General features: G+C 37.5%; 1 protein-coding gene across 1 annotated transcript; it reads left to right on the forward strand.

Annotated features, from left to right (window-relative positions):
* Positions 1–7,454: 7,454 nt before the first annotated feature.
* On the forward strand, positions 7,455–11,660 carry LOC115975662 (ninja-family protein mc410-like). The gene is made up of 3 exons (XM_031096544.1): positions 7,455–7,690; positions 8,922–10,036; positions 10,882–11,660. Exons 2-3 carry the CDS (start codon positions 9,043–9,045, stop codon positions 11,367–11,369), a joined length of 1,482 nt encoding a protein of 493 aa, XP_030952404.1. The 5' UTR covers positions 7,455–7,690; positions 8,922–9,042; the 3' UTR covers positions 11,370–11,660.
* Positions 11,661–12,276: the final 616 nt, after the last annotated feature.

Genomic DNA, 12,276 nt, shown 5'->3' on the forward strand with positions numbered 1-12,276 from the left:
TTTAAATTCTCTATCCCTATCCTCGACGGAGAGCCGAGCCATGGACAGCACCCTGGAAGGAAATGAGCCGGTTCTTCCTGGAGCGGCAAGGATGATGTGTATCGTCCCCGTGGGAGGTCTTAATGATACATCTTTTCAAGGCTCCTGCATTGCCTGGCCCAGATGACCGCTTGAGGGGTGTAAAATGTGACGTAACTTTCCTTCTTGGACCAACTGATCTAGGTGATTCCATAGATTCTTGCAATCCTCAGTGGTATGCCCATGGTCCTGATAATAGTGACAATACAGGTTCTGGTTGCGTTTCGAAAGGTCCCCAGCCATTTTTCCCGGCCATCTGAAGAAGGGTTCGTTCTTGACTTTCTCCAAAATTTGCTGTACTGGCTTTCTGAACATGGCATTAACCGTTTGCATGTTGCTTTGTCCAACCTGTCTCGAAAAATCTCTCCTTAGCTGGTTATGGTTATATCGTTCCAACCTGAAATCATTCCCTTTAGGGGGAATGATCTTCTCTTTTCTTTTTCCTTGTAGCTGGTCTTCTTTCACCCTTTTGTACTTGTCAATTCTATCCATCAACTGATGAACGTTGGCAACGGGTTTATCTGTGAGAGATTTCCTTAAGCCATGCTCGGTGGGGAGACCGCTTTTGAATGTGCTGATGGCGACATCATCGTGATTCTCATCCAACTCGTTATACATCTCCCAATACCTATCCAAATACGCCTTTAGGGTCTCTCCATCATGCATGGACAAGGACAATAATGAACTTAGGGGTCGAGGGACTCTGCTATTTGTAATAAAGCAAGAACAAAAAGCCTGAGTGAGCTGCTTATAAGAGCCTATGGAATTTGTCTTCAGGTTGTTGAACCATCTCATCGCCATTGGCCCCAAGCTGGACAGGAAAACTTTGCACATCAGAGCCTCATTTTGGGAGTAGATGGCCATTCTTTGGTTAAACTGGCTCACGTGCTCCACCGGGTCTGCTCGGCCGTTGTAGATGGCAAACGTTGGTTGATTGAAACGTCGGGGTAATTTAGCCCCTTTGATCCTGTGCGCGAAGGGTAATCTGGAGATCTGATCCAATGCCTTGTTCATGGCATCATTACTCAATCCTTTGCTAGATGGGCTCTCATACCTCCGTGCAGGGTGCAACTCCTTCTCGTAAGAAAAAGTTTCACTTGGGGGAGTTTTCGACCTCCGTCTGTAGCTGACGTCCTCCTCCTCATTAGAGGACGCATCTGAGCTGGAGGGAGATTGCTTTTGCCGTGCATGGCGCAGCTTTCTTTTCAGGTCTTCTATTTCTCGTTGCATGGCCTGATGATCATTTCGCCTTCGGGATACACGACTACCTATTTGGATATGGCTTTGGCTGGTTTGGGTAGTATGTACGCTTCCCTCATGATTCCTTCCATTGCTTGGATTTGTTCCCGGGTTGGGAGGATTATTTTGCCATTGAGGGCCAACAGGTTCCGTCAGTTGAGGGTCAGCTTGGTGGGGATTCTCCTGGTGTGGACCTAATTCTGCCATGCCTAACCGTCGTACTTACTAACACTTAAGTTCTCCCTACAGACGGCGCCAATTGTGGGTGAACAATTCGGTGGCCCAGTCCTTGTCGTTCAAGTCTTGGTCCAAAAAGTCCAACACAATGAATTCTTGTAGAGTATGGGTTTAAGTAAGTTTAAACGGTTTGTTGCATGGGTTAAGGAAATACACGAGCAAGAGCAAATGCCATTGTGTCGAAAGATCCCTAGGAATGATAGGGCTCAAAAACTTGATTAACGGATATAGATCAGTATAATAAGATTCCCTCTTAATGCTACAGTATTCTCTTCTTTTTTCTTGCCCCCCTCTCTTGGGGGACTTCTACATATTATATAGGCTCTTTCCAATCATCTGGGCTTTACACTTGTTGATCATCCAATCCCCCACTTGAGCATCTATCCCATCAGACACTTCTCTCAGTTCTTTGTGAGTTGCGGTAGTCAAGGTAGCACTGTTCAGGGGTCTTTTCCACATTAATGCGGCCAGGAGAGTGGTTTTAATGCATTTAATGTGGTGGTGGCAGCCTTTGCTGAGATATTTTGGGTTTTCTTCCTTTTTACGTATTTAGAAAATGGGCTGTAGTGGCTTGGATGTACCTTTGCTCCGGATTTTGCAGTATCCGAGGAGAGATTACTCCTCAGACATGTTTCTTTTGCCCTAGTGGGTCTGAATAAGGATTGCTTGAGTCACATTGGCTCCTCGGATGGGTTACGTCCTCGGACAGGCCTAGGACCCAGCCTGTTATTTTAGGCCGGTCCCCACACATGTTATCAATTGTGAATGATGTAGATCCGTTAATTTTCCACTACGTATGCTTTGTATGCGATACAAACTATGTTTTTCCAACAGAGCTCATGTGGCTGTCTCATCTTCTCTGGGGACTTCGTCTCCCCGTAGTCCTAACTACTATCTTATGTGATAATAGAAATGCCATTTTCATGTCTTACAATCCTTTCTCTCACAATATGTCTAAACACATTGCTCTTAACTATCACTTTGTGCGTGAGAAGGTTGTTGCTGGTCATCTTCGTGTTCAATTTATTCCCTTTGCTTTTCAGATTGCTGATCTTTTCACCAAAAGTCTCTCACAACCTCAATTTCTATTTTTCCGTTCCAAGCTAAATGTGTCACCACCCAAACTTGGCTTGTGGGAGGATGTTAAGACTAATAAGGAAATAATTCATTCTAGCTATAAGGAGCCACTGCCAACACCCGATTCGGATCAATATGGCAAGACATAGTCAACGACACTATTGCATATTCTACCTCTATATAGTTTAGCATAACTATAGGGATTTAATATAGTAGACTTGCTGTGTATAGATTCAATTTCCTTGTACAGATTCTTCTTGCATTATATAAAAGTCAGTGAACCCTTCTCAACAATTCAAGTTGAGGGTTTCTCCATTATCTCTCTCAAGGTTTTAATAAACCTTTTTAGTAATGAAGTGAAAAACAAATAAAAAATCTCTTCAATGAAGAAAAACCACTCTTAGGACTCAGTCCCTTAGAAAATTCACTATAAAAAACTATTTTTCTAATTGGATTCGAAATTTGAATCTTCATTTATCACTTAAGTGATATTGCTTTTACGGTCCTACCTTGAGTGAAATCATTATCTCAATCAAGCGATATTTTTGGATTTAGCACAATTGTGGCAATTTGAAATTCAAATTGGGTTAAATTTGTGTTTGTTTTGAAACACTAGATATCTGCTTTCTAATGAGACAAGTTTTACTCATAATTTCATTATGTTGAAAAGTATGGTCAAAAGTTCATCAACTCCTCATCTTTGAGCAAATTGAAATTGTCTTCTTTGAACAATATCTTATCCAGACTCAATCATAACACAATCTTATTGATAAATCCCAATTTCAACATATTTCGGAACTATGAATTTTCCAACAAATCTTTGAACCCTAACACATTCAAATCTGAAGCAAACCATCATCTAAGCTTCCATACTGTCAAATCCTAGCAATTTGACTCCACCCAAGGAAAGGAGAAAACAAAGACTCCACAATTGGATTGCCAAGGGCCTTTGTCATTCGCCTCGATACTTCTTGCCATCGCTGGGAAAGTAGTTTTTCTTTGGCCTTGGTTTCACCTTCGTACATTCCAGCTTCTTTGCATTTGTATCCATTAATTGATCTTCACTTGGTGTTGAAGAAATTGGCCATTCTTTGTCTTCAATACCTTTTGAGTCTCTAACATCATTGGTGGTGACTAAGATTCAAAAGATTTTTGGTTTCTTAGCATTTAGGTATCAAAAACCTATGCACACACACAGAAGAATTTTAGAATATTTTTTATTAAATTTTATTTTAGAAAACCATTTGTTATTACATAGTTGATGAAAATATTATGGAAGAATCAATTAGGTGATTTCCATAACTTAATGGAATAAGAAGTCCCTTTGATTGTGATATATATTCTCCAATAACAAATGAGATCACAATTTGTCAACTTAGAAAGCTCACATCCACAGCTCCTATCATTCCCTAAAATAGGTTCTAACTTTAAACTGAAAATTCATATATTTTTATAAAATGATAAAACTAACAATTTTATTATGAATGGCTTTTAAACTGGTCTAACAATTAATGTGATCAATATCATTTCAACTACATAGTAAATGCCAAGGGCCTTATGTTTTAATTGGCACCCCTTCATGTATAAAGTGTTTAGGGGTGTAATTAAGGAGAAAAATGTTCGAGATCAACAGCATATTGTAAATATCTAAAAGAAAATACTACATAATAAATAAATGTATGTATTAATTTTTGTGATTTATGATATATTAATTTATCAGGCTTATGTAATAAAACTCACAAGAGTTATGTAATAAAATTTATAATATTCCTATAAAGCTTTTTTATTTTTTATTTATTTTGTTAGCGTAAGTTGAACTATAAAACTTTTGACAAAACATTCCACCTTAATACCATACTTTTATAACCAATATAATACCCCTTCTTTTTAAATGTCCTGCACAATTATGCATTGTAAATTTTTTTAATTAAAGGGTTCAAATCCCCACCCCACTTAAAGTTTTTTTTTTTTTTTTAAGAACCATTATGCATCCTCAAATTTTTAATTTAACGGGTGGAAATTACAGTTTGTAACAAAAGTCAAGTATTAATGAGATTATGAGAGTGCTATTCACCAAAAAAAAAAAAAGATTATGAGAGTGAAATTTTAATAATTTTTTATTAATGCAAAAATTAACACGAAAACATATGTTAAAATTATTATTAATTTTATTATAAAAATTCAAAAACCAACCTTATGATAATTATGTTTGGTATCATAACTAATGATGTGTAAAATCAATAGGCTAAATGCTCTGGGTTTCAACAGCGGTTGAATGATTTAAAAAGAAAGAAAGAGACTATCAAAGGTGACCGGGGTAAACCGGCCAAGGACCCTCCGACGGTTAAGTCAAATTTCTCTCTAGGACTCAAATATGGTGAGTGGATGAATAGTGGAACATAGCTTAACTTAATGAGATTGAGTCCTTTTTATAAAGAGTTTGAGTGGGTTTACTTGTTAAGTGCCACTAACATCATGGGAGATGTGTGGACTTAGTGGGGAGTGTGGAGCGAATTTCGGGGGATTCACCCCACATTTCGAGATGAGGGATCGTGGTCTAACCATTTGTGATTCGTGGTAAATACTCAAAATTTTACTAAGTATTTGGTGATTGTCCACACCCTCTTGTGGTGTGGACAACCTATTTCTTTGTGGAAACTGGTTTTTACTTGGACTACTTCCATTTATGCCTGTGATGTTCTCTTTCTCGTTTCTTCATTTTGAAGGCTGTTTTGCACATCACTTTTCAGCATATCTTGTAAAATTTATACTAGAAGCATTATTCTAATATAAATGCTTGTGCAACAAGTAGAAAACTGTTACAAATACAAAAGGAAAATCGATAAAATAAAGGGTCACTATTAGGGGTGGCAAAGTAAGCCCAAACAGATTTGCCCGCCCAAACAGATTTACCCACCCAAACCCACCCACTCTAATTGAATCCAAACCCGCTTAATTATTAGTTGGGTTAAATGGGCATCAACTCAATTAGACCCAGTGATTATTGGGTTTTAATTAAAAACCCATTGAGACCCATTTAACCCAAAAACAATATACCTAAATTCAACCCAGCCCTTCCCATTAAAAAAAAAAAAAAAATGAAAAAAAGCCCTCAACGTTTCAGTGTTTCAGGGTTTTCATTTTCCTTCATTTTCTCAGCCTCCAAACACCTCTCTCTCTCTCAACAAATAAAAAAATAGAACCAAGCAATCAAAAATTTCATATAAACTAATACCAATTTCTTGTGCTAAATTTCATATAAATCTCTCTTTCTCTCACTAGTACTATTGCTTGTTTCCATCTTCTTCTTGATCTTTAACCTACAAAAATGGCGGAGCAGCTCCCAGTCACAGTCATTGAAACCACCATCACCACTAGGCCTCCCAATAATCGGTCACCTCCACCTCCTCACTAACATGCCCCACCACTCCTTGGCCTAACTCGCCCAAAAACTTGACCCCATAATCCACCTCTAACTCGGCTGAGTCCCCACCATCATTGTCTCCTTAGCTCACCTAGCCAAACTCGTCCTCAAAACCCACGGCCACGTTTTCGCAAGCCGACCGAACTTTCTCTCAGCTCAATACCTCTCCTTCAATTGCTCAGATGACACCAAGTCAAGAAGATCTACGACACCGAGTTGCTCAGCTCCAAACGGGTCAACTCACTCCAACTCATCAGAGACGAGGAGGTGAATCAGTTGCTAGGCTCCGTGTCGGCTTAGTCCAGGTCCGAACTCAACCTGGGTAAGATGTTTTTCACTCTGGCAAATGATGTGCTGTGTCAAGTGGCGTTTGGGAAGAGGTTTAAGGAGGAGAGTGGGGAGGACGAAGGGCAAAAGCATCATTTGGTTGGGGTTTTGACCGAGACACAGGCTTTGTTTACTGGGTTTTGTTTGGGCAACTTTTTTCCAAGTTGGGACTGGGTTGACTCACTGAGTGGGTACACGAAAAGGTTGAGCAAGAACTTGGAGGATTTGCAAGCTGTTTGTGAATAAATTATAGAACCAAGCAATCGAAAATTTCATATAAACTAATATCGATTTCTATTTGTTTCAAGGACAGTTGCTTTCAAAATTCCAAGAAAGATTTAAGCTTGAAATGACATTTATTTGTATTTGTTGCAGTGTTTGGTTGTCAAGAAAATGAGAGAAAATAGAAAAGAAAAAAAAAAAATTTTATTTGAATTTTTAATATAATTGCTAACGTGAATGTGCTTATGTAGAATTTTTTAATCCCAAGAATGGAGACTAAAAAGAGTGGAAAAGGGAATCCAAGAAAATGTTGGGATTTTTACTTTAATGGAATTTTGATAATTTTAATAATTGGGTAATTGGGTGAGTTGGAATTTATCCATAATAATTGAGTTGGGTTAGACTTGTGTTAAAAGCAATTAGTTAAATGAGTTTTAATGGATAAATGAGTTTTATATACCTAAACTAATTATGTCCACCTCAAATCTACCTATTTGACACCCTTAGTCACTCACTCTATAAATATAATTTTTTTGTAAAATTGGGTAAAAGTTGTGATTCAAGTCTCTCAAGTCTCTAAAAAAGAGTTTCACACATGCACACTTAAAGTAAAATTTTTATCTCAAACCAAAATAATAATTACACTTATTATAATTTCAATTCCAAAAAAAAAAAAAAAAGTAATAACAAAGATAAACTTTTTTTTTTTTTTTTTTTGAGAGAAAGAGTTTTGACCGCGTTTTGCTGCTAAACAAAGATGAACCTCGTATAAATAATAATAATAATAATAATAATAATAATAATAATAATGCACCAAAGATAAAGGGTTGGAGTGGGACTGGCGGTCTGGCACAAGGAGGTAAAACAGATATAAAATAATAAATAAATAAAGACCAAAGAGAATCTACACAATAATCACATGCTCAAAGGAAAAACTGGAAAAAAGAAATAGGTGAAGTTTCCTGTTTCCCATTACTTTATACCAAAACTCAAACTTTCTCTTTTTCTCTCTAAAATCTCATTGACTGTGCTCTGTTGCAAAGCCACCATGGTCGAGGGTTTGATCCAATCTCTACTCTAATTCAGGTATCTCTCTCCCCTCTTAGTTATTTTTGTTGTTTATTTTGAACTTTTTGTTTCTCTTTTTGCCTGTCTTTGCGATTCTATTGTTTCTTTTGTGGGCAATCTATTGGAATTTATGCGCTTCTTTCACTGTATATTGTCTGATTTGAATGATGGTTTATATTTGTAAAACATGGGTATCTTAATTTTCCTTTGATCGATTGTAAATAAGTTGCTAATCATGCATCCTAACCCTTCTATATAAGGGCTCAAGTTTGTTCCTTTCTTTCACTTTATGAAGTTTTAATATTTTGGGTATCTTCAATTTCGTTTATTTATGGCTTTGAATGCATGATTTGGTGATTGGTAGATCTGGGACTGATTGCTGAAAAAATGGATGGAAATTTTGAGAAAGCAAATTTCTGAGTCTCATAATTTGTTGTTGTTATTGTTTCCTGAAATGGAACATTTCAGCTCAACTAAGTCATATATAGGGGTGTTTTAAGTTCAGCTGCGTCATATATGGGTGCCAACCGAATGGAATCTAAGGTTGAAATTTGTGTCTCTATACGTTTCACACTTTCTCAGCTATCAAACTAGTCTTAGTGAATAGCATCCTATTAAGTATGGAGGTGGTTCAGAGTGGTTGTTTACAAAGTTGTTTACTTTGGCTTTCTGAAAGTGTATTGAATACTGGGTAAGTTTTGTTTTAAGTCATATGATGCCAAATTCTTTTTTTTTTTTTCTTATTTTTTTCTTTTTTAGCATAAATAAGTAATTGTTTAAATTAAGTGAGGTTGCTTGGTGTTTTTAATGGAGTGATTGCTATTCCCTACTTATCTGGGATGTGGAGTAATTTCTGTAGTTGATTGCATCTTCTGGTTTCTAGCAATTTCCATTTGTTGAACCATGTTGGACCTCTATATTGTCAATGTTTGTGTACACTGTACAACTTAAATGGAGCTTCTAACCTTATTTTTTTTATAAGTAAATAAGTATCTAATGAAACTTTTAACCAGTTTAACCCAATCTGAATGGTTACGATTAAATTTTGAACCAATTGTGCTTGGCTTAATGCCAATGGTTAATTAGGTTGAGTGCTGAAATTCTTTAGTTTTTTTCTTTGTCTTTTTAAATTTTTTCAAGGCCACGCCTAATTACAATGATTCTTTCCTCACTCTTCTACTTGTCAAATATACTTGTGCTGTTCCTGCCCGTTAAATTCGTATTCTTATGTGATGCCCTTAATTTTCAGGGATATATTTTTGAGTGGGTTGCTCATCATATAAAAATTGTGAGGAAAGTAGTCTGCTCAACAATGAGAACTGGAATAGATTGTGCTTGAACTGTTTTGATATACTTCAGTCTGATATAAAATGGAAGATGAGAACGGACTTGACCTTGGCTTGGGTCTATCTTGTGGTGGATTGTCTGTCAAGTCCAAGGGTAAAATTGGTAGCTCATCAGATGCTAGGACAGAAGAAGGTGATAGAGGGAATAAATTAGTGGATGATTTTAAAAACTTTCTTCAAGCTGGCACCCAGAAGCAGGACTCAAGTACAGGATCTCAAAGAAGTGATTCAGTAAAGCCTCAGGAAAACTTTTTTAATGACCTCACTAAAACCAATGTTGAAGCAGATGTTTCTATAAACTTAAATGGGAGAGGAATCTGGGTTGCAAGCAGTAACAAGTCTGCTGAAATGGAGGAAGAAAAACGGCTAGAGGTGGGTAACAAGCGTAAGATGTTGTTTGATGAGATGAACCATCAAAAGAAGCTTGAGAGAGAAGCTCATGCTGATTTACATGACAAGACAAGAACATCACACATTTCTATAACAACAGAAGATGGCTCAACTGCTGAAAATGAAGATGTGGCAGAGTCTGAAGTTGAGGGTTCAACCTCTAGGCTTGTTTCACAACATGATGATGGCTCCAAACGATTCTTTGGTGTTGGTGCTTCTTCTGAGGTTCGTGGGTTTGCTGATTCAAGTGTTCTGGACTTAAATGGGCAGAAGAGGTTTAACAGTCCATCAGAAAATGAATTTAAACTTGGCAATGTGACCTATGGTGTTCCTTTCATCCAATCTTTAAACATGATGAATGTACCTTACTCTTTACCTGTGAAGGAGTCAAGCTCTGTTGGTGCACCCAGCACAGCAGGCCATCCACTCCCCGGTATGGTGCAGGTGATGCCTGCTGCAAGTAGTGATCGATCAGCAACACAATCTGTGAATCCTGGCAACTTGCCACTGATGTTTGGCTATCCTCCAGTCCAGCTTCCGATGTTGGATAAGGATAACTCGCGGGGTTTGGTTTCTCAAGCTCAACAGTTCCACCCTTCCTATGCTGGTAGAGGTCCACCAAACACAGGTAAATTATCTCAACGTTTTTCTATTCACTATTTTATAACTTTTGTGGAAACAAGGATTAAAAATCTAATAGATGGATGTGGAGAAACTTTTTTCCAATAATATCAGTGGTTACCTGGGTTCAAGTGATAGCCGAATGGTACTAGCACCCTTTGTGATGCCCGTTGTCTGTGGTTTGAATACCACCGCCCCCTTTCCCACTATTTACCTATGCAAAAAAAAATCTCAGTGGTGACCGTACCATATTCTTCAGCACACAGGATTCAGACCTTTCTTGACAATGAACTGGACATAGTTGAAATGTTGATCTTGACTAATTTACTTAATTTATGTTTTATCACCTAGCATAGGATGCAAGAATGATTATAACTAGAGCCCTAGAGAGAATTGGGATTATACTAAACCTGATTTTGATATTTTAAGTTTAACTGTGATGGCAAGTGCTTTTTGCTAAAAGCAACAAGTCGCAAGTTCAAGTCCAGGAATCATTTCTCCAGAAATTTGGGGGTAAGATTGTCTACCATGACCTCCTAAACTCAGCAAAAGTGGGAGCTTTGTGCACTACATTTTTTAAAGTTTAGCTGCTAGTATAATATCATCATCAGATGATATGATTGCATGAGACCTCCTATGAAGTTCTACAAAGGGACATATCTTCAACTAGATCAATTAGAACATGTTCCAGTGGCTTTAACTCTCTGGCTATTCCTTCCTATGCTGTTGTTAGAAATTCAAGCAGTTCTGCTGATACTGATTACTAATCAATATTTTTAGCTGTATGATATTATGTTTGACTGTCTTTGTGTATTCTTACCCCTTTTGTATTGTTGTACTTGCTATTGCAAGTAATTGCGCCTAATTCATCAGAGGCTACACAACATGATGGGAGGATTTCAGAACGGGCCAAAGGTGATGGCAAACAGCATGGCCCTGAAGAGGGGTCCTCTTCTCAGGCAGAAGAAGATGGGAAAGGGAGTAGCACAAACCTCAGGGCAAAAGATGCTACTGATCGCTTAACAGTAGATGGTTTTTCTCTCGATTTTTCAGCTATAAAGCCAGGCGTTGCGGCAGACCTGAAGTTTGGGGGATGTGGTTCTTACCCAAACTTACCTTGGGTTTCTACCACAGCTCCAGGTCCAAATGGAAGGACAATTTCGGGTGTTACTTACAAATACAACACAAACCAAATTAGGATTGTTTGTGCTTGCCATGGTTCTCATATGTCTCCTGAAGAGTTTGTTCGCCATGCTAGTGAAGAACATGTTAATCAAGAGAATGGCACTAATCTGGCAACATTTCCTAGTAGCAATCCTGCAGCCTCTGCTCAGAGCTGATTCTGTGACGTTGTGTTCAACTGGACTAATAATTCTTGACATTTGTGGAGGAAAACCTGGATGTTTTTCTCTGCACCTACAAGATTCCTCCTTTCCTCATTGTCCTTGCTTGTTATTTGTCTTCCTTACATCAGTTGGCTTAGCTTTTGCAATCAAATATTGCAGCTTTATGTAATAATCTCCCTCCATAATTTCTTAGTCAGTTTATTGTATTAGTCCTATTACAGTATCTTTTGATTAAAAAAATCTTTGTATAAATGATACAAGTTTTAGCTGCTTGACGCACTCCAACATGATCCTCATCCAGGTTATGGGATTTTTCATTTTTAGAATTTGAGGCTGAAGTGGAATTCTAACGATGGTCAGATGGTTCTCCAAAAGGTTGGTCATGCTTTAAAGGTAAGAGTTCATGCAACTGACCATGTGCAGTTTCATTGAAGATGATATTTGTAAATCAAATTGCATATAATATACCCAAAGTATCTTGGTCATAACATAAGGAACCTCTCTTGTGAATTCTAATACTGGTCTGTGAAATTATCATGCACTTGAAGGGTACGTACTGATGTCTGGCTAATTACTCTAGAGGGTAACACCTGTATTAGTTGGTGCTAGTTTGGATTTAACATTTCTAACCAAAAATTTTGGCGAGGTTAAACAAATTCACATGGTGAACGATTCCATTAGCCATTGAACTGCTGTTGTTTACAGTCATCTATTAATCTTTATTCAATATTCATTCCTTTTCTATCAAACAGAAATGTCTCCAAAATTGAGACTTTGTAAATTAGTTGATTTACGACTTCGTAAGTCCTCTCTGTAAAGCGCTTGTAATCTAGTTTATATTTATTATTGTTATGTTTTTGTTAAATCATATCATCTGTTTATTTTTAACAATCTCTCTCTT

This window comes from Quercus lobata, chromosome 2 (assembly GCF_001633185.2).
Source record: "Quercus lobata isolate SW786 chromosome 2, ValleyOak3.0 Primary Assembly, whole genome shotgun sequence".
NCBI classification, from domain to species: Eukaryota; Viridiplantae; Streptophyta; class Magnoliopsida; order Fagales; family Fagaceae; genus Quercus; species Quercus lobata.